Source organism: Crocodylus siamensis, chromosome 2 (genome assembly GCF_052110815.1).
Source record: "Crocodylus siamensis isolate JL-2025a chromosome 2, ASM5211081v1, whole genome shotgun sequence".
NCBI lineage: Eukaryota > Metazoa > Chordata > Crocodylia > Crocodylidae > Crocodylus > Crocodylus siamensis.
Genome location: NC_143396.1, coordinates 105971233 through 105998412, shown reverse-complemented (window position 1 = coordinate 105998412; position 27180 = coordinate 105971233). Strand labels below are relative to the sequence as shown.

General features: G+C 37.9%; 1 protein-coding gene across 2 annotated transcripts in view; it reads left to right on the top strand.

Annotated features, from left to right (window-relative positions):
- The window catches only part of PCDH10 (protocadherin 10), a 42820-nt gene that overhangs the window by 6431 nt on the left and 9209 nt on the right, over positions 1-27180 (top strand). The window contains exons 4-5 of one of the 2 annotated variants that reach the window (XM_090036545.1): positions 9786-10091; positions 12718-12772. In XM_090036545.1, coding sequence (XP_089892671.1) covers positions 9786-10091; positions 12718-12772 — 361 coding nt within the window. The remainder of the gene's footprint in view (positions 1-9785; positions 10092-12717; positions 12773-27180) is intronic. The other variant, XM_090036546.1, reaches the window with a different exon arrangement.

The following is a 27180-nucleotide window of genomic DNA, read 5'->3' as shown; positions in this document are numbered from 1 at the left end:
TGGAAAAAAATGTTTAAGCATACTACCATATCATGATAATGTATGGCTTAAAAATGTGTCAAGGAATATAATTACGTGTGGCTGTCTGTCTTTGCTCTTACATTAACATGTTTTTTTAAGACAGCAGTTCAGTGTTTCTGTGGAAATAACTGGCTCATTAACATACATGCACATTTGTGCACACGTGCATGCATCCATGTGTGATGCACATATGCAGACACATAGTGCTGATGTTTGACAGTTGGTCACAGTCAGTACAGTAAAGGTGTGTGAACCCAAGATTAATTACAGTAGCCATTTTCCCCATTCTTTTACATCCCCTAAAATATTTTGCAGCAAGTGATATGTGTAAGGTGATTCCCATCTCCCTCACTTTTCACCTTCTTTTCCCCTCTTGGCAGTTTCAGAAGCATCAAGGGAAAAAGGCAGCCCTTGCCTCACCTGAGCTAGGAGCTGGTCCTGCCAGGACTCACTGCTTTGCTAGTGTGCTGTGCCTTCTCACTGCTTTTGTCACTGTCCCTTTACCATGGGAAACCCAGACACCAGAGAGAAAGAAGGCCACTAAGAGCCCCTTTATATTGCTGCAAGTCATTAATATGCAGACCTAATCAGACTTGAGAAGAGCCAAGAGTCTCCGGAGCTCTCTGCTCCTTGCAGGGCTTCATGCTAAGTGAACAGAGCGTCTATTTTGTGTCTGGGAACCTGACAACAAACCAGGTCTTGCCAGAAGTTTACATCTGAACACAGAGCCTCTTTCATTTTTGGCCTATATATGGCGTATGATTTATTGTTGTCTTAAAAAGCCATGCATTTAGCCTCCCCCACCCATTCTTGTGCACAGTTTCTGATGCAGCAATCAGTGCTAGAGAGTTATAAAAAGCTCCCTCTCCTCCTCTCTCCCTCTCTGTGGTTTTTTTAATTTTTTTTTTTGTTTAGCTGCATTTCATTTTTTTTTACATGTTTTACTGCAGTACTCATCTCAGTGAACATTTCAATCAGTTTAGGCCCTCAACATAATGAACCATAATAACCAAACAGGAGAGAAAAGAATAAACATCTGCAAAAGGGGTTGGATTTGAAAGACTGATGGTGGGAATATAATCACGTAGCTGCACATCAACCAAAAGCTATTTTATTTTAGAAGCATCCAGTGCTGCTGTTATAATTATGCTTTAGTTCTTTTTTTCACTTCCTTGTAAAAGAACTACAAGTCACACATGATCATTGGAGTCTTTCTCAAGGTTGATACCAGTTCTTAGCCTGTGTGTGTATATTGTTTGCTTGTTTGTTTTTAACAAATTAAGAAACAAAATTGATTTGTTATTTGAAGGTCATTTAATTTGTTGTTGGGTTTTCTTTTTCAATAATGGCTTAATGTGATTTATAGGCTCATACAATTAAAGCAGAGCATAGATATGACTAAATTACATTTGTCAATCACTTTTTGATCTAATCAGGATTCTTTTTTTTTTAATTGAAAACTCGAGCACTCCCCAAACAAAATCCAATTTTTATAAATTGCTACAATGCAGTTAGGGTAATTTGCATAAAGATTTTTGCAGTGCATGTTCTAAATATGTGCATGTATGGTACACCAAAAATTTCTCCTGATATACTGGGTACATATATTATCGTGTACTGGAAATGCTGGCCTGAATCCTGCTGTCACTGCACAGGACAGCACTCCCTCATTAACATCAGTGATGACAAAGAGAGCTTCAGCATTAAATCTTCACTCATGCTCTTAGTATTTCTCAGTGGATTTGAGGAAAGGGTGGGAGTAAATCTTTTTTGAACTTAAATGGCTTGAGGGAATATAATGTTTGAGGGCCTTCTTGCTTGATTTGTTTTAAATGCTGCTCCTCTTTATTTGATTCTTTCTAATTTAGCAGAGGGAAAACACAGTGATTGATTGAATGGCTGAATACTGGCCTAGGCAAACAGAAAACATAATAGTTCATGTCTGCATTTTGATGATCAGCATAACCTCGTGAAAAATTATGTGGGGGACTAATGTGCTAAATGGGGCCCCCTTCGGCTGCTGCTTTCCTGACTTTTGCTCTAAACATTATTGTTTCCCATCCTTTTGCCTCAGCATCTGTCTTCTATTTTTTTCCCCCTTTAATTCTTTATTTCTTCCTTCCCTTTCCCAGTCTTTTTTCCCCCTTCAATATTCCTTCTCATTTTGCTGTCATTGTACTTTTCTTTTTTATATTAGCAGCTGCCACAGTATAGTATAGCATCATATATTTGTCCAGAAATATTTTATAAATGATTCTGGCTGCAGAATACAATTTACTCTTTAGTTAGTTCCACCGTTCACCTGGAAAATATTTTTGCAGTTTACATACTGTGTGACCTCTCCTCTTGTCATTAGCTATCCACTGCTTAGGCAAGGAGACTATTGAAGACAGTGGATTATCAGTTGGAAAACATGGCACTGATGCTTCTACACAAACAGAGTTTTTTCACGTAGCACAACTTTTTACAAATCACATTGAACTAAGCTTTTACATATTACTGGCCAGATTCTCATCTTGTAAAAAAACCCAGCAAGAACAAAAACCTGTTGTGCCATGGACTGAACTGAACAACTTTATTCTTCTTTTAAATTTATGTCTTCTTAACAGTGATTGAATTTAAAGCTGTTCGTTCTTGAGTCTATCTGTTTTAGATACCTATATGGACCCAGTACTATATCATCTGGGTACATCACAGTCTTTAATGTATTTATATTCCCCAAAAGTAAAGTAGGGAGAATTGTTATCCCCATTTTACAGTTGAGGAACTGAGGCATACAGAAATGAATAGAGAGATTTTCAGCAAGGCTTACACTGATTTGATTAAAGTTGAGCATCTAAGGTGTTATAAAAATCCCATTATAACTGACTTTCCCTAGGTCTCATAGGGAGTACTTGGAAGAGCAGGGAGTAGAGTTTCCTGAAATCCAGAGCAATACCCTTCTCACCATACCTTCCTTCCTCACTAGAGTCTTAGGCTAAAGACAGAGGACTGGATTTCCCCAGGGACAAAGCTTTATTTTAGGATCCTGCAGACTTATAAGCCCATTGCCCCATCTTAAGTATCTGTGAAGAACCAAGATAAAACTTTCTCCCCACCCTTCCCCCATTCCAATAATTCATCTAATTCAAGCTAATTGCCCATTCAAGCTTCATGTGCCCGTTTTGATGGGACTCAAAGTCCAGGACAATCAGCCCTGGCTATTTTTAGCCCTACAGACAAAAGTCTGTATTTATTTGTAGAAAAGATGCAGATAAGAGTTCCTTTATCAACTTATGAATGTACTTCAATCATGTTGTGGGTTTTCTTCCTACCTTGACATTTTTGGTCTTTCTTCTGTGACTGTTGTCACACATTCAATGTAAGGCTGACTAAGTGCAGTTAAAATACAAGCAGTATTATAAATACAGTCAGGCAGTTCAGTACACATTAAATGCCCTCTTGGCATTGGGGGTCATCTTCTACAGGTGTTAATTTAAATAGGTTATTACATTCCACTGACTTGCAACTGTTGCAGGTGAACTTGTGACACCACCCAGAGGCTCTCAACACGGATACCAGTCAGTGCACTGTGTGTGCATGTGCCTTTAAGAAACTTCACTCTCTGCTCTTCCAAGTACTCCCTATGAGACCTAGGGAAAGTCAGTTATAATGGGATTTTCATAACACCTTAGATGCCCAACTATAATCAAATCAATGTAAGCCTTGCTGAAAATCTCTCTTCATTTCTGTATGCCTCAGTTCCTCAATTGTGAAATGGGGATAACAATTCTCCCTACTTTACGGTGTTTTGGGGAATATAAATACATTAAAGACTGTGTTATACTCAGATGATATAGTACTGGGCCCATATAAGTATCTAACACAGATAGACTCAAAAATATAGCATAGACACCTGTCTTCTAAGCTTTGAATTGATGCCATCAACTCATTTCATGTAGCTGGTTACCAACTTACCCTCTGGTAACAAACATTTTCAAACACGGCATTTGTACTCAGGATCTTAGCAATTCTGTTCAACATTCAATTTACATTACAAATTTTAAAGAACATTTTAAAAACATTTTTGGATATATTTTCTGGCAGAATTGTATGTTAAACACTGCAGATATAAATCTGTTGTCCCATTAGCAAGCATACCCACCTGATTTGCAGCCTATTTGAATGATTGAGTACCAGGTGGAATAAGTTGGCAACATAGACAGAAATCTCCAGAATTAGTCCACTCTTGCTATATCTAGAACAGTCAACTCAAGACTGGGCTATTGTGACTTGCCTGTATGTGGGACTGCCTGTATGGACCATGTGGAAAGCTTTAGTCGGAGCAGAACATAGTAGCCCATTTTCTGACAGGAGTGGGCGATAAAGGGCCACCACTGGACATTAGTCCAGTGTTCTAGATCAGCGGTTTCCAAGCTCTGACAGATTGTGCACCACCAGTTTCGAACAATACAACCTTAAGTACCACCAGCCCATTTTTGTCATATAACGTAATTATAATAAATCTGTTAATGCGTACCACTGACAGGTTGTCTGTCTACCACTGGTGGTACACAAACCAGACTGGGAACCGCTGCTCTAGAGTCTGCAGTGGTTCCCATCTTTCTAGGCACAATTCAAGGTGCTGCTTTTAATCTGTAAGGCCTTAAACAGTCTGGTTCCTACACACTTAAGGGGCTGCCTTCTGCCTTATGTTGCTTTGTGAACTCTAATGCTGAGAACAACCTCCTGCAAATACCATCAGGGCACCGGGTTCATTTGGCAAAGGTGGGTGGGCATTTTGGGAGTTGTTCTTCTGGAACTTTCTCTCCCTTGTGATCCGTCACAGCCCATGCCTGAACATCCTCCAGACTCTACAGCCTTTTTCAATTTGAATAGGTCTTAAGCAGGCAGCGTTAAAATTATTCTGTTACATACTGTTTTGTTTTAATCTTTTTTATCTGTTTTCATAATATATCTGGTTTTTAGAGTAAGCTGCTTTATGCTTCTTTTGAGGAAGGTGACATGTCTGTCTAATAAAATGAGCAGGGGGTTGGACTAAATGATCTCTCCAAGTTCCTTCCAAATCTATTTTTTATGATTCTAAAGACATCTGATTATATATGTAAGAATGAAGGTGCAAGCTGTGACATTCTCCTGCACCCTCTAGACAAGTGATTTGTGGAACAGCTTTGGCAGAAGTTGAAAGATCCGGGGATGCAGAAGAGGCACCATATTGCGATTGTCAGGGGAGAAGAGATTAAGAAACTTAAGAGAAAAAAATCTAGGCATAAAGGCACAGAGCCTCTATTCCTTTCCAGCCTATGAGAAGTCAGAGCTAAATCCTAGTTTGAAGAACACTTGGTTAAAGAGCCTATTTGGATAAATTAAAATAAGATTGAACACAAAGAAAAAATGACTTAGAAAAAGAGATTTAATTTTAACTGAATGGGTTTACATTCCTATCAACTTTTGTATCTCAATGATCCAGATTAGGCTTTGGAAGAGTTGAATGCTAGAAATGTTTATGTGTATATTCATGCTATTGTACAGATGACAGTTGTACACAAAGCAACATCCACTAATACTACCTACCTTTTCCATAATACATTTTTCACAGATATCAAAGGAGGTGAGGGACAAATTTCCTATTTTATAGGCAGGAAAATGGAGACATAGGGAGGTGAAGTGACTTGTCCAAGGTCATCTAGCAGCCTGGAAAAGAGACCTGGGAATAGAAACTTGGACTTCTAGTGCCAGTCCAGTATTGATCCACTAGCCCACATGGCCTCCTTCTCATAGCAGAAGAATATGGTAAACATAATCTAATGATTAATAAAAGCAAAGACTGTAGAAAACAGCACACACTGAAAAACAAACAGACTACAGTTATTTTGTTAACATTTTTTTGTTTTCAGTTTTAATTACACCATTAGCATCAAGAGTATGTTTGAATATGTTCATTTATTACTTAGAAGGTTTGATATATGAATCTGTTTCCTTCATTAAATTAAGAAAGAATAAATTATTTAAAATACATTTCTGCTGAAAAAAATTATATCCAAAGAGGTTCTTTCATGCTAACTGGCATACATATTCATATACATTATCATTTTCTGTTTCTGAAATAATGGGAAATATTCATTTTAGAAAGTCGACTGTGTTAGTAATCTGAATCAAACACAATTCTAGAAATTCAGATTAAGAATGAAAATTTCCCCCTTAACTGCTGCCCTGTTTTTTCTTTTCCTTTTTTTTAATAGGGCAGTTAATGCAGCAGGTGAACTTACTTGCTGTTCTTTGACCCATCTAGTAACTAGGTCTAATGAAGTAGGGTAAGGAATGTGTTCTAGGTCTTTTTTTCCCATGCAGTTTTACATATATATTGTATTTAAAATCTCACAACGTTTATCACGTATCATTATTTGAGTGTTCTGTGTATCTTTTTAGAAACCATCATTGTTAATTCATAGCATGTACTCATCTTTAAAATCTTGAGTTTCATCTGTATGTAAGACTTCATATTTTTAATTCACTTATAGTATTATGTATTTCTCCACTGTGGGTTTGCAATTATGATGAATAGTTTCATCCAGAAAAACTATACACCTAGCGAGATTTATGAGGAAGATGAGATGGAAATGTTATACTGCTGAATATTTCTTTTTGTTATAAATCAAGAATATGGTTCCTGGTTTACGAAAGAGTTGTGTGCCAGATGCCTTATTTCTTCTTCTGTGATATAGCTCCCTTCTCACAAAAGAGACAACCCTTTTCCTTTCACTATTGGTTCAAGTACTGAGTACTGTCAGTTAGAAGCAATAAGAGATAATGTCATCCCATTATCCCTTTAAAAAAAAAGAAAATATATATATAGCCTGCTACTATATCATAGTTAATAAACATGAGTATAGGGGCCAATGTGATTTCAAAATGTGGGTACCAGTTTGAATATACTGCATTGTAAAAATATTATTACCAAAGGGCTGAATTTTGCTCTTACTAAAGCCTGTTGGAATTTTGCCATTTCTGCTGGGGAAGCAATATGAAGTCCTGATCCTTTCTGAACATGTCATTGCTTTCGTACCTACAGATACATGCATTTGAATTCCAGCTGTCCATTCCAGCCATAGCTATTACTGTCCTGTACATGTGTGCATGCTTGTGCACGCGTGTGTAATCCTCTTTTGGTAGCTTCCATTTCCTCCAAGAGGAAAAATAATGTTTGTTATATAAGATACACATTTTAGGCCTCCTTTTTTTCTTTCTTTCCTTCATTTATTTAAAATGGTGATTTGGTGTGGCTATAACATCGTTTTGATAATAAGCTGTTATATAATACTACCTATTCAGTACACTGCAATAGGCAAGCAGAAATCAGAAAAAAATAAGTAGTAGTATCAAGATAGACAAATTTTGCAGTGTAACAGATGGTGTAAAAGCAAAATGGTAAAATAGGAGGTAATGTACCAAGGGAAAAATAAATTCAAGGAGAAAAAAAGGTCTGCCCTTGAACAAATAGCTAAGGCTCTTCCTACCTACTGGTGAAAAGAACACAGTTTAATACTTATCCTTAAGCTTTTCTGTCTCTCTCTCACCACCATTCAGTTTCAGAAACCATTCAATGTAGTTAGGATAGCAAAATGTAACTTGTAAAAAAATTCCTTTATCAAGTTGGAATATTATTGGTCTATGTGTGAATTTAGGTAACAGCAAAACTGAAAATACCAGTCTGATTTAAATGTTGCCAATATTTTCTGGGCTGCCAAAATCTCTGACACAGAAAATATGTCTGGTCCTGCATAGAATTACTGTTCTTTGAACAGTCCTAATACTGACTTTTGAAGTAATAGTATACATTCACTATTTTAAAAAATGTATACCTGAAAACCTTCATTCCCAGGGTTTTCTTGTTTTTTATTTTTGAATCTCTTTTTGTGATAGATGTTACCAGTATGCTATCAAGGACTAAACTATCCAGCTGCCTCCTGAACTATTTGTATGTCTTGCACGCTGTTCCTTTTCTGATTCCTTAACCCAAACTGCAGTGCATGTTTGCATTCTTCAGCAGCTCACTGATCAGTAATTTATTTCCAGACTACTGCATATCAATTATCAATGGAGGGTTATAATCGAAGCCAGACTTAATATTGCACATAACATAATATAAAATAAAAAGTCATTGTAAAGTGAGATTAATCTGTAATGAAAAGCTTTTCTTTTTCTTCCTTACCATCTACCTAAATGACTTCTTTCAGTTTCCAGGCACCTGTTGATCACTCACAGGCAATTCTTTGATGAAAACAATGTTTTTCATAGTGAGAGATAACACATAACTATAACTAATATAAATCAAATTATGCAGAATTGTGGCAGGATTCTAAACACTAATTGTTACCCAAGAGATAAAGCTAATCAAATTCTCTATAGTTTTGACGGGGGAATGAGCTACATTACATGAATATTGTTACAGATGTTGAAAAATTTCCCCATTTTTCTTGTTGTGACTTATGGCACATTTTTGTAAACCTAATGTTCTAATTGTAAATACAGTATTTATAACTGATTTTGTTCCATGTTGATGTATACCTATTCGAAGACATTCAGTTTCTCTTCAAATAGTGGGAAAAGAGGAGAGAAGGGAAGGCATTATTTTGTACTCTCTCTGAATGCTACCAAAAATCAATGAGAGAAAATAGTGGATATTTCTTTCTATTTCAAGGATTTTTACTCTGTCCTCAAGGAATCTAATCCAAAGACTTAAGGAATCACAGTCAGGAAATATTCCACTGGAATGCCTCTCTGAAGGTAGTCAATGATAGGACTGCTTGTCATTTGAAATCTTAATAGCTTTAAAGGACTTGTAAGCAAACAGTTTTGTGTTGGCAGGGACAAGTGTTTGCTGATATAGAGGAAGCAATAACACATTTGTCAATAGTATCTGCAGCCATGTCACACTGGTCTACAGCTAACTTTGTACTGCTAATTACAGTAATTTACAATAGGATCCTCTCCAGTTATTAGGGTAACTTGATAATAGGAAGGGATGCTGTTGTGGCTGTGATGATAACTAACTCCAAAGGAATGATGGAAAGGACGGACTTAGTAAGTCATTTTGAAAGCTAAAATGTTGGCTACACACAGATATCAGAGCTACTTTTAATAATTTGTAGGGTCTGTCTACCTGTATTTTCATACACGATCCGCTACTTTATGGTAGGCTTTATCTACCTGTATTTTCAAACATGCACATACAGTTACTTTATAGGATTCATTAGCATTCTGTTTCAGAAGTGAAATCTGATTCCTTAGTAGAGACAGTTTATTCTTTTGGCAAAGTCCATATTCATCAGTATTTTTCCCCCCAAAGAGTGATTCCTTCATGCCATTCTGGCATTATGAAACAAGTTTCTGCCATCATCTACAAGCTGAGTTCATCTTGTGCTTGAAGAGATTGTATGTAGTAAGATCCATAAGAGACTTTAATTTTAAACATCATCATCACCCTTCTTCTCTCTCACTCTCTCTGTCTTTCTCCCTCTCTCCCTTTTTTTTCCCCCCACAGCATGATGCTCCAGTACTTTCTCTTTTTAAAATGGTCACTCTGACTTGTGAAGACCAAATAATCAGCTCTTTTGTTGGTGGGATGATCAGAGTAGAAATAGTTTTCAGAGGATTTCTCTTCATATATCTCTTTTCATCCACCATGTATTTTCTCCTCTGTCAGCAGTTGGTCGTGATGCTGAAGCTTATATCTGTAGTTTCTTTCTCTCTCCTGCTTGCAGGCATGGATCTCTTTTCCAACTGCACAGAGGAATGTAAAGCACTGGGTCACTCAGATCGATGCTGGATGCCTTCCTTTGTTCCATCCGATGGACGCCAAGCTGCAGATTACCGCAGCAATCTGCATGTACCTGGTATGGACTCTGTTCCAGACACTGAAGTGTTTGAAACACCAGAAGCCCAGCCTGGGGCAGAAAGATCCTTCTCCACCTTTGGCAAAGAGAAGGCCCTTCACAATACTCTGGAGAGGAAGGAGTTGGATGGACTGCTGTCTAATACACGAGCGCCTTACAAACCACCATATTTGAGTAAGTACTATTCAAAAGGCTGTGTGAAAGTGTTCCCTTTGTGGGACTAAAACTTGATTCACCACCATCCCTCACTAGGAATAGAGCAGACAGATCATTGGAGGCAAAGTGAAAAGTTGATTCCTCTTGGATTAAGGCACTATGGAAGAGGGCAATGTTGAAAGTAAAAAGGAAAAGGTTTTATTTCATTTATTAAGACAGTTTTTAACAATAAAAATGTAATTAGTGTTCTTTTATTTTTTGGAAGATGAAATGTATTGGAAGGCTTCCTTGCACTACTTTTTGAAAGAGAGGCTTACTCGACTAAACACTTCTGAAGTACAGAATTAAGGCAGGCAAAGGGTCATTTGCATTCTAAATACTCTTAAAGTACTTCTTTTTTCTTATTGATACTAAGCATATCACCAAACAACACTTTTACATACTGCTTCATTGCTAAAATTAGGCATTGTGGAAAGCAGCAGATGAATTATTTCTTTTTTTTTCCCCTCTCTGTTTCCACTGTCTCCTTTCAGGGCCTCAACCTATATGATTATCAACTTTTCTGTTGTAGTCAACACTTAGTCTTCTGAATTCTTGCCCTTTTATTTTAGTCATCTTCATGACCATGGTTAATTGATACAGAGAGTGTATAGACCCAGAAAGGACACTTCATTTTGGAATCTGAGCCAGATGAAGAACATTGTCTAAGACCAAAGTATTCCTTTAATTTACCTCTATATCTACTTTGACTTGAAGAGTTTGATACTAGCCAATCTGTATTTCTGAAGTCAAGGACAACCTTGTAACAGAAATATCTTAAATCATTATGTCAGGCAAGTAAATATTGCTGAGAGTTGGCTTTATATTAATTTATATTTTAAATTAATTTGGTGATTGTAAAATACGCTGCACTGACAGCCTTGGAAACTGAAGTCCTTTGTTTATACGGACAGATATAGTGCTTGCTTCTCTTTTTCTTTCTCAGCTCTGCTCTGACAGTCTTACCTTTCAAAGTGTAAAAATAGTTCAGTCTTGTCTATTCAATCCATTGACACTCTGTTGGGTCTACCAAAAAGCTGACAAATTGTGATGTCAGTTTTATGATCTGAACTTTAAAAAAAAACCCAGAAAACCCCCAAAAACAAAACAAAAAAACCCCCTCATTCCACGTAGAACAAAATAGAAGCCATCACTTAATAATGTCTCTGTATTCTGCTTGCCAGAGTCAAATTAGAATCATAGACTTACTAGTAAACTTTCCTTTTTTTTCTTACAATTTCCCTATAGTTTGCTCACATCTCAGTTTCCCATAATACTAGACCTCATTCTATCATGGTGGGTTATTTTTTATTTTATTTTTACGTTTTAATTAAAATCTGTTTTATAGTTTTATAGCATTCCCATACAAATCATGACAATACACCTATTCCTGTTCAATTTCAGTAAAATTATTATTGGGAAGATTCTTTTGTGTGGCCAAATTGATGCTTTTGTTTATTTCTTCCAGGTTTTGGAGTGCAATTTTTAAAAAAATCAATATGCTATTTTCCTGTTAGTTTAGTTTTTAAACTTTAGTTAAATTAGTATAATTGATTATGTTTGTCAGTCTGGTAACTAATTGTTCCATATTTTATAGTTTACTTTCTTCACACAACATGACATGAGAATATAAAATATAATTCAGTTGGCTTTGGCACAAAGTCCAATAATTTTGGTGAGTGGTATGATTTGAGTTATACTAAGCAGAATTAAATCTGGAATTTGAATTTCACTGAACCTCAAAACTAAATCTACAACAAGAACACACTCTTTCATTTCCCTTATATTTTTCTTTGGTATAATTTTAGATTAAACATGCATAGGAAGTACCAGGGGGAAAAAAAGGGGACAAAAATGAAAATAGTACAGTGTAAACCTTGTCAAATAATTCACAATGAATATTTTATATAATGAAAACAATGCTAAGAGAGAAGTTACACTAAGCTTAGTTCTATGAAACAAACTTTCTGAGTTGATTCAGGAAACGATTATAGTTGAGTCATTAAGTAATTGTGACCACACTATAATTAGGTTCAGCATCCTTGTGGGAAGAATTGTACCCCAAATTATGGTGATATTAAAGTTTAGAAAGGGTAATTTAAAGCACAAACAAACCAACAACAACAGCAAAAATCCCAAGTTGGTTAGAAGGATCTTGAAGGGAAGACACTGTATTCAGAACTATTCTCAGCATGGATTGTTCTTAAGCATGCAATAATAGCATGGTAGCAACATGTATGCTTTAAATGGAAAGAAAAAAGGAAGGCAAGGGGAAAAAAATCAGTATTGTTAAATTGCAAGGGAAAAGTTATTTTAGTCTAATGTTATCTATTGAACAAACAGAAGAGAAAAAGATTATTAGCGTTAGTAAAGCCAATAAAAAGAAGCATACACTATAGCAGGCAAACTTTAAGATGGAAATTAAGAGAAATGAATGTCTTTTTAGAGCCAACAGCAAAGGAATGAAAATGAATGAAAACATTCCTAGTATATGAGAAGTAGGAACCCTGTGAGAGAACTGGTGAATCTCTCGAGCCACAATTAGTAAGGATAAGCACACTGAAGACAAGCTGAATGTTTTGTTTTGTTTTTTTTTCCGCATCAGTCTTTAATGGAGAGAGCATTAGGGAGATACCTGCTTGCAGACCAGCTTTTTTCAGGTAAATATTTGATGCTGGGTTTGGAAAATACGAGGTTCTGGGGGAAAAAAGGCAATAGTAAATAGAAACATGGTATTAAGACTCTCTACCGCTGCTTGCAAATGTTGAAAACAAAACAAAAAATAGTGCTCTACTCTAAACTCCGCGCACCCCTGTTCCAGGAGCCCAGGACGTGTCCAGGAGAGGCATTGCATTAGTTGGACCCAGCTCACCCAATGTCTGTATAGATCAGGTACTTTAGTGGGGCCTTTTGGATGTTTTTTTATCTAATAGCTGATTGAATCTGCGGAGCTGGGTCAAAGTAACGCACTGCTGCTTCAGGTAAAACATGGGTTTTTTTGTTCATTTTTTTTAACATCTGCAAGCAGCCTATATTCTTTGAAAAAGTTAAAAATGAAATGTGGAATTTATAACAGCCATTGTAGTGGGTGGCTTCAGTTGTACTTGCAATTAAAAAGAGACATGTGTGAACTTGGAAATAGAGCCCAGTGAGCCAGTTCTAAAGCAAATGGTTGAAATGAGGATGACAGAATAATATAAAATAATGGCGGTAATAGGAACAAACTGTCCATCTGTCATGGAAAATTAGCATTTTTAAGGGTGAGTAAAAGAGAACTGATAGAGATTATTTTACCTCTCACCCTATGACTCTGTATAGTTACTTTAGTACTATTTGTGAAACACTTTATGAAGTGTTTTTAAAAAAATCAGAAATAATGTTAAACATTAGAAACAATCTAAGAGACAGAGAAAAAGTACTCAGGATAAATGGAATGTTTTCAGCTTCAGCAAAACTTTAACGGGGGCTCTGTAAGGGTCTGGGCTGGGACCCTTACTGTTTGGTATTTCTTAATGGTATGAAAAAGGGGATAAAAATGGAGAGAGAAAAATTGTAGATAATAGAAAACTATAACTCAGTCAAAACTATAGTGGACTATGAAGAGCTTCAGAGTGACTTTAAAAAGCTAGGAGAGCAGAATGGAAATGCATTCTGTAAGGAATAATTTGAACTATTCACGTACCTTTAGGTATTATAAAATAGCTCATACCACTGAGGAAAAACACTTACTATCACTGTGAACAGTTTAATGAAAAGTATCTGGCTAATGTACTGTGCTAGTCAGAATAACAGACAAAATACTACTTTGTAAAAAGAATGAAATAGAAAATATGTTTGAAAATTTGTAATACCATTATGTATATCTCTGTGTTCATCTGTTGGTCACTGAATCTGGAAAAAAAATAGATATAGCCTAACAATCAGAGGCATACAATACTTCTATGGAAAAAAAGAACCAAAATGATTAGCATTAATTAATTAAGAGAAGATATAAGAGGGAACATGAGGAATATAGGTTAACAGATATGGGCAGATCTAGGATTTAGTAAAGAGGGATGTGGCACACTGTCCCTCAGACCTTGATGGGGGCAAGGTGTGCTGGGAGCCTCCAAACCAGCAGGCAACATTGGAAAATAGGGCAAGGAGCAGGTACATGAAGGGAGGGGACGGGACCCCTGCTCATTCCTCTCCTCTCCCTTTCCCCACATCCTCTGCTGTAGGGAGCAGGTGTTGGAAGGAAGAACCCACCCTCTGCTGTTGTTGTGTCTGGCTGAGCCCAGCACCCTGTGCAGCTGCTCTCTGCAGTCCTCAGCTGGAGCAGGGCAGGATTGGCTCTTGGGCTGCTTTTGTACCTGTGTCACTAGACAGCAGTGGTGGCAGGCAGGTTCCTCCTCCCAGCTCCTGTTCCCGGTGAGAGGGGGACATGGTGGGGGAGCAGCAATGTGTAGCAATATGACTACTGCTGTCACCATCCCCTGCTAAGCCTGGCACCCTATGAAGCATCAGCCTATGGCTGGAGTGGGCCAGGAGAGAGTCTGGGACCTCCCTCATGCTTGGCTCAGCAAGGGACAATGGCAGTGATGGCAGGCTTGTGCTGACCCCCTAGCACCTTGTGTCTGGCTTAGTAGCTCCAGCTACAAGGAGAGGCTGCATAGAGCTCCAGATTTAGATGAAGAGAATGGGGATAGAAGAGGGGGGCAGTACAACTGCATTGCTGCACCCCTCTGAATCTGCCCCATATAAAGGAAGACACTACAAATATAAAGTATATGTTCCCATTTACTATTTATTATAACATAAGAATCAGGGGACAACAGAAACAGCCAATTTTAAAATAGGAATACTTGTGATGCAATTTAAAAAGAAATATCTGTGACATAATTAATAATTATTGACATAGGATATAATTTAAACTGGGACATAGGCATGTATTTAAAAAAAAAAGAATCAGATGATTATTTGAATAACTGAGACTATCAGCAATTACAGTTAAAATGTATAAAGGATGTCAATCCTTATGTTTCAAATGGCTTAAAAGAAACATCCTCTGTGAGCACCTAGCAAAGATTCTTGCACTGTTAGCCTCCCCAGGTAAACTATGACACTTTTTCATTATAGCAATTCCTATGTTTGTGTAAACTTATCTTAGTTTTTTTTCCGAATGGAAAACCAGGAGCAGATCACTATATCTTCAAATCACTTAACTGATTATTTAATAGAAATAAAAACAGAAACAACACACTGAATGTGGCCAAAGCAAATTCATCAACCAAATGCATATTTATGAGGAAAAAATGCATTTTTCTTAGCACTGTAAATTTGTTTAAATGAAGTGTAGCCCTCCTTTTTTGCTCTGCTACTAGTTGGTCATATTTTTGTTACTATTATTAATATTAGTGTAGTGCCAAGTTTCCAATAAAGATCAGGCCCTATTTGTATTGGGTGTTGGTCATACCACTTATTATATGAAACTGTTGTAGACCTTAAGAAGGTAAACTAATTTCTAAAACAACGATTATTCAGAAGGTGTAAAGTGAAGTAGCTCCCTGAGTCCAGTGGAGCTATGCTGATTCAGAGCGGCTCAGGATATGACAATTACATTTAAAATTCCTTTATAACTCTTTTTTCAACAAGCTTGTATTTCTTCTGGGTCATGGAAATGAATGTTAAGTCTTTCTTTTATACTTTCATTCCTACAATGCTTTTGAGATCAATATATGTGATCAAATAGACAGTCATAAGGGAGACAAGTACAGCATGGTCACTAGCAGTGCTAGGTAGCGGAAACATACTCTAAGGCTTTGTTTACCTGACACTTTAAAGGGCGCGAACCAAGTTCCCAGGGTAGTGCCCTAACCAGTAGGTCATCAGCTAGACAGGACTCCACCTCCTCTATACCATCTGTTGAAACTAGGTGACCAAGCAGCCTAGATTTATGGAGCAGAAGAGGGCAAGTCAGATGGAGCCTACTTCTGTGGTCCAGTTAGCTAGGTATTATACCTGGAGGGAGTCTTTGATTCTAGGTCCTGCTCCTAATGCTGTTTCTCCAGGTTATCTAATGCAAAATACATCACTTATACTAAAGTAAATCTGGATACTGCCACTGAAAAAGAATGTCTTTTCCTAGATTATTCTATGGCAGGGGTGTTTAAAATCACTGTGTATCCTGAGCTGGATCCAGACCATGATGCTCCTCATGAGCCAGACACAGCTCAAGGCCCAGGGCCAAGCACAAGGGGGATGAGGTGGGATTCAGCATGGCATACAGGGCAACAGCAGCAGGGCCAGCAGTGGTAGGGCAAGTGGCTATGTTTCAAGTGGCCACTTGTCACATCAGGAGCACTGCAATTTTGGTGACAAGCCAAGTGGCCACAGGGCATGAGGCACTGTATCAACACAACCCTCACTCACCCTCCTGCTGCAGAGGGCCATGTCCACCAGAGCAAGAGGGCCACATATTCTGCAACAGGACACACCCTCCCCACCCCCAGCCATGTCATCAACTTCCCTAGGCTCCAGTAGCCCATGGGCCTCATCATCTTTGATATTCCTGCTCTGTGGTAATGGGGAAGGATCTGGTCTGAGGATATTGCAGCATTGCAAGTGAAGGGATTCTGGCACAAGATGCACAGGTTAACCTGGAAATAAAATTTTCACCCATAATAAGCATTTGCACTCCACACTTTTTTGTAAAATGGATTTGTGATGATAGTTGTCATCCGAGAGGTGTGATTTTCAGACAGGTCTGACAGTGGAGTGAATGGGCTGCTGTCTTATAGACAGGGTGGGCTAGTAACAAAGGTATAAAGAATTCAGAATACAGTACACTTATCTTATTTGTCTAGAAGAAAACAAATTCCATCCTTGATACTAACAGTTTCCAAAGCTTCATTTTTCTCTTTCCAAACATACTTTCACAGTACTTCCAGAAAAGAATTCTGGGTAATGTCTTCTAGTAGACATACCCTGTATAAAAAAGTACTGTGTTTCGGCTTTCTAAATACTACTTTAGTGGCACATTATAGCTCTACTGGGTGCATCTACATGAGACGTTTACTGTGAAGTTGCCAACAGAAGTACTATCTTATAGCAGCATTATTTAGTGTACTGCAAATCATGTAGACAATGACGGGCTGGATGGGGTATGAGGGTGCTTCACTGTGGGGGCTGTTTGCCATCAAGCCCCTCCACAGCACATTGAGCTGAGCCAGAGCAACCCCAGGCTGGCAGGCTGACCCCCAGAGTCCCCTGCCAGCCAGGACTATTCTGTCTCAGTTTGATATGCTGTAGTCCTGGGCACATGCTTAAATCTTGCACCTGGGAACAATAAAATCTGGTGCAAAATGCACCAGAATTTATTCAGTTACATTTATTTCACAAGTAGATGACCCACTAAAAGCTAGTTTCAAACTGCTACAGCCCCCAGCCATGCAGAATTTGGAGAGCCCTGGCCTAAATCATTATGGCCAACTGTCTGTCTAACCTGATCCTTAACACTTCCAAGGGTGGAGAATCCACAATCCCTTTAACTTGGCAATTGAGCTTGCCACACAGTGCTAGCTAGCACTGTTAGGTGTGCAAACATGATTTGTAAGATAAACCTAGAGATTTCCAATAGTAATCCATATAGATAAAACATTCTGACCTGTTGTGTCTCTGAGTTCCTTTCAACATAAGAATTCCTTTATTTTTTTTGTAGTTCAAATTTGAGTAAAAACTAAAAACTTACATTTTCTGAAGGGTCTCACCAGGGGTGCCTTGAGTCTAAAAAGGTTAAGAACCACTGTTGTAGCTAATCTAGTCCAATGCTTAGCCACCCTCATAGGTACAATATTCTTCCTAATAGTCAACCTAAAATTCTGTCATTGCAAAAGGCCCTTATTGGTTGTAGTCCCTTGCAGTCAAAGAGAATAGTTTATCAATAACCTCCTTATAATCACCTTTCTTATGTTCGAAGACTCCTTGAAGGATGCACGTGATAATGTGTGTGTGTGTATATACACACATATATATACGCATATACATATACATATGAAATACTATTACTTTTAGAAATACTATTAATATTACTGGAGGGGAAAAAAATTGAATATCCTAAGGGTGATAATAATCTTACATAGTCAGTACAGTGGCAGCGGATTTTTCTTTAGTATTTTGGTTAAGTTATATCTCTTTTTGGAATACTTACCCTATGTATTAAGTATAGAAAAAGCTATATATCTTGATATTTAAAAGGATTTTAAAATACTACTTCTAGCCATTTTACCACCTCTGTGTTTTTTCTTTTATAATTGCATAAACAATCGTATATCTTTTTTAAAAGGTCAATTTGGCCTTTAACTGTTGATTTTCTTTTTCTTTTTTTCTTTTAAATATCTCATGCAAATATACTGTTTTTATGCACTGGAAACCTAGGCTCACAAACTTATTAAAAATGTATGTGTATTTGTATTCCTACTTATAAACAGTGACCCTGAGCTTTAAATTGTTTAAAGGTAGCTTCAGAAACATCTTCATTGAAAGTTTAATAAGCATCAGTTGTGTGTCTAAATAAAGAATGCATATGCGTAAAATCCTATTTGCATGTGCAAGTGGATTATCAATGTGTAAACTTTGTAATATTGCATGCAAAAATCTATTAAAATTGCTGTCCTTGATTCTATAATCTAATCTAATATGAGTGAACAGGTTATGTTGGTAGAAAGTCCCCAGTAAATTCAGTGGATATCTGCCCCATGCACATATTTATCCATATGACTGAGAGTTCATCATTTGCATATACAGGTGCACACAAGAAAATGGACACTAGATCAGAAAGGCGGGATTTAGTCTCTACACATCTCTTTGTGTTTTTGTCCTTTTCTACTACCATTTCTACCAATCCATTTTAGGAACTCTTACTTTGTTATTCCTAAATTGGTAAGAAGCAAAAATGATAAAATTCAAATTTATCCACCCCGATGCATTAGGGTCCATGAAAAGAAATTTTTGCTACATTTCTAAATAAAAATAAAACTAGGTAGTAAAATGAATACATAATTAGGTGAGTGTGAGGGTATGTATAGTTTTGTTCACTGCAGTAGGTACTGTGTGACCTTGCATAAATAACTTGTAGTGATTCATTGTTCATTGATAACTGCGTAACTTATGAAAGAAGGTTTTTTTTATTTTTTATTCTTCACTGTTTTGTATTCTTTCTATGAACACATTCCTCTTGTAGCCATCACTCAAAGGGAAGAATGCTAACAGGGTACTTATTGTAATAACAGTTAGAGAAGAAATAGATGATTTGCAAGGCCCAATTAGGAAGAAACAATTTAGGAAATATGGCGATTACTTAATTTTAATATTGCTCAATAACTATTCACCCTTGAATCATGTTATTTGTGATTGATTTTAATTTTGTTAACATGAAGAAAAATAGGAGACAAATATTCTGTTTTCCACTTCAAATTCAAAAGTATTGCTTGCTATAGTTAGGTGATATAGACAGAAGTCCATTATAACATGTATTATAAAATGGTAAGGAATGAGAATAATCTAATACCACCAAAATGTATTTATATAGCATCCTTCATAGAGAAGGTTCTTAAAGATCTGTAGGCAATCTTCATAGTATGTAGATCCAGGGACTTTTTTTTTTTCTTCATCAAATGCTAAATTCAGTGAAAAATGCCGATTTGAGAGGATAGAAATTATATATGAGATATACACTTATTAAAATACAGCAAACAGTTTTGACAGGGGAGTGGGCAGAGAAATTTAAAAAAAACAGTTAAATATTTCATTCAAGTATTTGCAAAACATAATTTTTTTTTATTTAGGGATACTGAAACACTTCACCTTGCATTTCTGAAATATTTTTGTATGTTTTAAAAACAGATATTTACCATTCTGAAACTGACTGAGATTTAAAGAAAAAAAGGGGTTAAATAAATTAAACACCACCACAGGAAATTAGAATTTATATGAATTTTGTTCATTTCAGCTTGACATGAACCATTTCCCCCACCAACTGAAGCCTATTTATTATCCTGCTAAACATAGGGAACACTTTGTAAACTACTGAAATACACCTGCTTCTGGGGTGAAATGCTTCTAATATCAACAAGATACAGTAACATGGTGTGAAACAGAAAATAACAACACAAGCTGTCTACATTTAGAGGGGGATCTTTTATATCATAAAATGTTATCACTGAACTTGCATTTCACTAGGTTTCCTGACCAGTTATGCTTAAGAATGGGACCATGAATTTTTTTTATGTCAAATTGTTAGATACTTGCTTTTATATCTCTTTGAAAGACATCAATATGACACTCCCCCACACCATTTTATGACAGTGGTTAAGTAATGTCAAATAGAATGTCACATACTACAGCGCTAACATTGGAAAACTAAAGAAACTACCAGAAAATCTGTTTAAGTTATTGTCAGTCATTCTGCAGATGCTGTAACTATTAGCACTTGGCTTAAATTTCAAAAGCCTTTAGGTGAATTTAGTCATTTAGGAGCCTCAGCTGCATTGCATTGAAAGGCAATGCAGCTTAGGCTCCTTAATTATTTAGGGACATTTAAAACTTTTGCCCATAAATGTTATTTGATATTGGAACTATATCTATATTGGTTTATTTTACATATATTGTGATTTCTGTTCCTGCTTGTCTCTCTACAAATTTCTTCCTTCTCTTCCCTCATTTTGTACTGAAAAGGGGAAGGAGGGCATCCTTTTTAAAGACTGTACCAGATCATCAGGAAACAAAAAATACTAATGTGCCTGGGATGAACAACATCTCTACATTTACATAATAACACTTTTTTTCTGCAGTGCTCTAGGCTAGGTACAGATGGTCAAAAAGTCCGAAGTTCAATCAACTCAGTCTTTGCAGGTTAGTCTAAGATGCACAGATTAAATTGAAATACAAGTGAACAGACATTTACCTTTGATTCAAGAAGTGCAGCCACATGACTTCAGTGGCTCAAGCCAGAAGCTAGGGGCAGTAGAGCATGGCTATCTGGCTGTGTGTTCACTTCATTGTCCTGCTGCCACTGTGGTCTCTGATTGCAGTCCAGAATTACAGCACTAGGACCCTCAGGGTTGCTTATCACTTCCTCTTCCTACCTCTAGATGTCTCTGGGACTGTAGTCCACAGTTGCAGCCAGCAGTAAGTTTAAGTGGGGGAAGTGGTTTTTAATCCTCTTCCTGACCTCAGCCCCAAGCCAGTTTACCCGGTGGAGAGCAGTACACTGGGCTACATCCTCAGCCCAGCTTGTCCCCCCCACCACTCTCTTGTCAGCCAGCCCTCACTGCTCCAGCTAGGGAGCAGAGGATTGGGGCCAGCCCTGCTCTCTGGACCAGACAGGACAGATTAGCTGAGGGCTGCAAAGCATGCTGGGATTCTGGGGACTGTGATTTAACTTGATCTAGGAAGGGGTCAAGGATGGATGTTTAATAAACTTGTTTGACCTAAATCAGTTAAGGCTAATACTACATTCAACCAGGTTTATCTTAAACCAGTTTTAGCTATTTTAAAACTGGTTTATGTGCACTGAATTTCTAGGCTAGAGACAGACATTCAAAAAGCCTGAGCTTGAATTGATTCAGTCTTTGCATGTTAGTCTAAACTGCACAGCTTAAACTGATTAATAACTGAACAGACATTCTCTGTTAAATCAGGGAATACAGGCATGTGCCTGCAGTGGCTCAAGCCAAAAGCTGGGGGGTGCTAGAGCATGCCTGCCAGCTACTACCAAAGGGGAGGGAAGAGAGACGCCCTCCAAGGCTCTCACCCCTCCCTGTTGGAGCGGAGGGGGTGTGGCCAGGCACCAGCCGGCCCTAGCATGACACATGGGTTGCCAGCCATCCACCTGGGGGAGGTGTGGAGTTGCTGCCAGACTGATGAGTGGGGATGGAAAAAAAAGTCCTTTCTCTAAAGAAAGTATTATTGAACACAGCAATTTTTAAAGCATACAACAGGTAACTACCAAAAATCTTTGCTTAATTTAAGATCAGCCAAGGAAAACGCAGAATACACAACTTAGTTTAACTTAAAATGTAAAGCAGGAAGACAAGAGAGTCTTGCATAAGTCTTACTAATCCTGAAGGCAGAGTGCTTCCTTACAGCCAGGCATTCAGAAAGGTTTTGTTTAGGTTTTACAGGTTGTGCTTTATAGTGGAAATGTAGCTCTCTGCATTCTTTGGTCTGCAACTTCTAGCTAGATGCTGTCTGCAACTTCCCTTAACTCCATCTCCAGCACATACATGTGACTATTGTCAAGTTTTTGCCAACTCTTCACACCTCTGTCTGGTCCTGCAGGTCTTAGCTCTGGGCTCACAGATGCAGGTGTTGCCTCTCTTCCCTGTGGAATTAATCCCTTCCCTGGCTGCAGGCAATTTGGACAGAGGGAGGAATTAACTATCCCTGCCTGGCTGCAGGAAAGCCATGTAGGTGCAACTGGGGCTGCCAAACCCCAGCTGCAGTCCTCAGGATTTGCCAGTGGGAGAGAGAGGGGACAGAGGGAAGTATTTGCTTCAGGGGCCATGGCAGGCGAGTGTCTGGCCATGGCCCACCCCTGCTCTGGCTACAGAGCAGAGAGGAGGGGCCAGCCCTGCTGTGGAGCAGAGTCCTGCACAGCCCAGAGAGCATGCAGGGATGCTGGGGGTGTCTGGTTTATCCTAAACCAGCAAGGGGTTTAGGACAGACATTGCATAAACTGGTTTGAGCCAAATCAGTTAAGTCTTATGCTACATTCAACCAGATTTATCTCAGACTGGTTTTGGCCATTTTGAAACTGGTTTATGTGCACTGAATGTCTGTTCTGTTACAGGTTTAAACCAGTTTCTGATCACTTTAAACCAGTTTGTGTGTAACTTCTGTTGCTAGCCAAGTGTTAACTGATAAGGCTTCTAATCCATAGATTGTGCTTCGGTCCTGTTCTCACATCAGCTACTAAATATGTGTAGTGATTCCTGCTACCAGTGGGATTTGTTTCTGGGCCCTTCCCCTTTTCATTGTTTTTGCTGGGCTACAAGTTCGGGCCTTACACTTTGGTGTATGCATATAGAGAAGCAGACTCCAGTCCAGTGCTTAGTAATTGTGTGGCTACTAACAGTCTGCTGTGCGTGGAATAAGATCACAAACTGTACATGAGGACCCAAAAGGGCAATTATGTAGTTGGATAATTATCATTTGGGTGTGAAAATGAAATATGATTCTGCCCTTACTATCTAGTTTAGAAATGTGGAAATGGAAGACCCATGCAGTTAGACCATTAAGTTTAATTTCAGAACCTTGTAAACTGCTGGAAGAACTAATAAAACAGTCAATCTTTAAGTATAAAGAGTAAAATAGTATGATGAATGGTAAGCAATCTAAAATAATTCGATTTATTTCTTTGAGAGGATATCAGTCTTTATTCCTTGAACAAACTATCATGGACAGGGTGAAGCAAATCCTCACAATTTATTTCCTAAATTCTACGTAAAAATTTGTGTGCATGATTGATTTTTTTGCAACAGTAAACACTGTATTTGTGTGCACATACACACTTAATTGTTTTATATGCAAATATACTATTTGAGCATATAATATATAGAGTTCAGATTCAATGTGCCTTTCAGCATGTCGGTTCCAGAAATCGGTCCAGCAATTTCAGCTGTGTTCTACATGTTGTTTTCATAGATAGTAATAGGGATAATACAAATTATAGATATCGAGTTCCATACAAATATACTGAAGTATAAGTCCTAAAATTGCAGTCCATCAAAAACAAGGATGAGGAGGAGGGCCTAGCAACAAATAAACATAGACTAGATAAAAAGGGGCTGATGTTAAACAGTGTTTCAGTTCAGTACTCTCTCCTGCATCCAAAAATTGAAGGTACAAATAATTGCAGCTAAACTTTTGCATTTCAATTACCATCAGGAACAAAATATTTAGGTGTTTAGTTACTTGGTTATGCTTTCATATCACATTAATATGTTATTAAATTTGTCCTCACATGTCATTTAATATGCCTGTATATATCTTTAGGTGCAAGAAGGGGAAAAAGTTTTTAAATATTTTGCTCACAAATACAAATAATAATTATTTTATGGTGATCTAATATCATATTGTGAACAGGTGTTCAGTAATATCTTTAGATTCAGTCTGACTTGTTATTCATTTAGAAGATACATGCTAATCATATTTTTGAATAACAGAAGTCTGGAAAGCATTTCCAATACTTGGTGACACACAGTTAAATACAGTGTAATTTTGATAAATTGAAGGGACCAGCTAAATCTGATTGTATATTAGTTACTAAAAATAAATCTGAATTGCTTCAAATGTAAAATGAATTAATACCAGTAGGATTATATAATACCCCAGAAAGTCATCTGGCAGTATAATAAATGATAAACCAGCCGTGCCATGGTAAATTACATGTTATTGGATGTAAGAATAAGCAAGCTAATTTATTTCAATGTTCTTGGCATTGCTTAACCCTCGAACTCATGTACTCAGTTTCAGGTTCCTCATCCTAATAGAGAGATACTGTCAGATTTCAAGAATGTGCAATGACATTTTGAATGATGTTGAAAATAAAATAGATGAAAAGACGACTAGGAGAATGGGGGTTAATAAATTTAGAAGGAAAACTAAGGAAGTGGCTGGATAGCTATTTCTGCTGTTATAAAGAGGAAAGTTATTAGATCTTGACATTAGTCAGTAATCACAGCACAAGGATCAGAGGTTCAGAATGAAGCAGGAAGTATGTAAATGAGGCAGTGCCCCTTTCTTTCCTCCATTCATCCTACCCTTTCTGGTTAAAAGCCCTGGCTTCTGTAGTTCCTTCTCAGCATCTGATAAGTAAGCTGCTGTGTATGAAAGCTTACACACCTCTGTATTACTTAGTTTATAAGGTGTAAATCTTCCCTATTTCTGCTTCATTGGGCGCATCCAGGCAAGCACAAAAGTGTGGTATATGGCGCCGCAAATCTGTCTGCAGAACTGCACATGCCACATGTTCAGGCATTCCTCATACTGCTAACCGGCTGCATGGGGCAGTATTTTGACCCCGGGAGATCCCAGGGTCAAAAAAACCCACCCCTAAAAAAGCAGGACAGCACACATGGCATCTGTGCACATCACCCAAAACCGGAGCCTGGCTGGCAGTAGCCATGCTCTGGCTGCCAGCTAGGCTCCCTGTTGTAGGATCACCATAGCTGCAGCTCCTGGAGGCCCCCAGGATCCCAGGTAAGGCTTCTGGGGCCAGCACAGTTGCTGGCCCCAGCCTCCCATATCCCACCCGGGGCAATGTGCCATATGCCAGAGTGCGCTTGGCACTGGTGTCCCCTGGGGACAAGTTGCAGCAACACTCATTGTGCTGCTGTTGTTTGTGCTCAGGGAAATGTTTCTACTAATGGGGACATGCCTATTAGGACACCAAGGCAGTGGAGCAGCTAGCCAATGGTCTTGAAATAATCTTTACTAGAGGTGTTCGATGCTGGATGTACCACCTGTGTTTCAGGAAAGTTTTAGGAATAAGTGTCAGCACAATACATGATTATATTGGCCATTCCAATGATTATATTGGCCATCCCCTTCTGAATTTGTCTGTTACTCTTTCAGGTTCTGATAGTGCTGTTAAGTATATTACCTTTGGTGTTTTCAGGCAGAAGGCAAGGCAGAGTAGCACCTGTAACTCGTTCAGAAAGGCATAAGCTTTTGTAGGCTATAGCCTATATCATCAGATGCTATGAAGAGATTTCCAGAGAAGAGAGCTGCTAGACGAGAGAAGAACAGAGCCATTTAAATACAAAAGGGAAAGAAGGAGGAAAGAATGGGGGAGGGAGAACTGCTGAGAGAGAGGCAGATGGGTTGAAGAGATCAGAAAGGTTAACAAGGGTGTAGGCTGTAGCTGTGTTGGTCTAAGGGCATAGGCAGACAACATTCTTTGGGTGAATCTGATATTTTTTATTAGACCAACTTAAATATTAGACCAACTGTTTAAGTTGGTCTAATAAAAGATATCAGATTCACCCGAAGAACCTTGTCTGCAAAAGGTTAACAAAGCAGTTAACTTGCTGAGGTATGTCAGGGATATAAAAGGTAGTTCAGGTAAGGGGAAAGATTCTGGAATCTCTGATGAGGATAATTAACACAGTCTAGTATTTGAATGATTCCTTGATCTTCAATTTTGTGTTCAAGTTAGTTTTAAAGTTTTCAAGAAGCAAGGATATATGTGGATTATATTTTATTGTACCAACTGCAGAGAGAAAGCTGCAGAAGGAAGAACAGCTTATATAAAAGTTCATATGGAAATAAAAGCAGGAGATATCAGAGCAATTATCAAATAACTGACAGACAAGAGACATGTAGACAGATCTCATAATTGGAAGAACAAGACTGTTCAGAATAGTTGTTATCACTTGTGAAGTACAGAGATTAGCAAGTATCAGGTAAACATAACAGACCATGAAGTCATTTTCTATGTTAAGCCCCTGGTTCTTAATGTCCAATAGACTACTGAATGTGTGTTCCCACACTCATCTTTTGAAGATGTTTTGTAATTTTTTTTGAGTTTTGTAATTTTTTTTGAGCACCAGAAGGGTGAGGTCAGACAGGGAGTGGGTTTTTTTCCTCCTTGAAAAATTTTCTGCCACCTGTGTTCTGGTGTCTCTGTGCTCTATCTTGTTTGTGAAAATTCATTGTGATGCATAGTTTTGTTGTTTAGGAATGGTTACTTGGTAATGGAATGACCAGAGTTTTGCCACAGGATTTTGTGTCTTTTTTGGAATCAATGTCAAATCAGTCTCCATTCATTCTTTCACGTAGGGTTTGCCCTGCTCATCCAGTGTACACAGAAGAGGGGCATTGTAAGCAGCTAATGGCATATGATGTGAGTAGAAGAACAGGGGAATGACCCACGGGTGTTATAATCCATATTGTTTGGTCTAGTGATGATATGATCTGTGTTCATGAGGAGTTATATAGCTGGCATGTAGGTCTGCTGCAAGGTCTGGTGCCTTGGTGAGAGTAGTGGCTAAATAATTTGTTTTAGGAGAGATGTCATTTGAGGTTG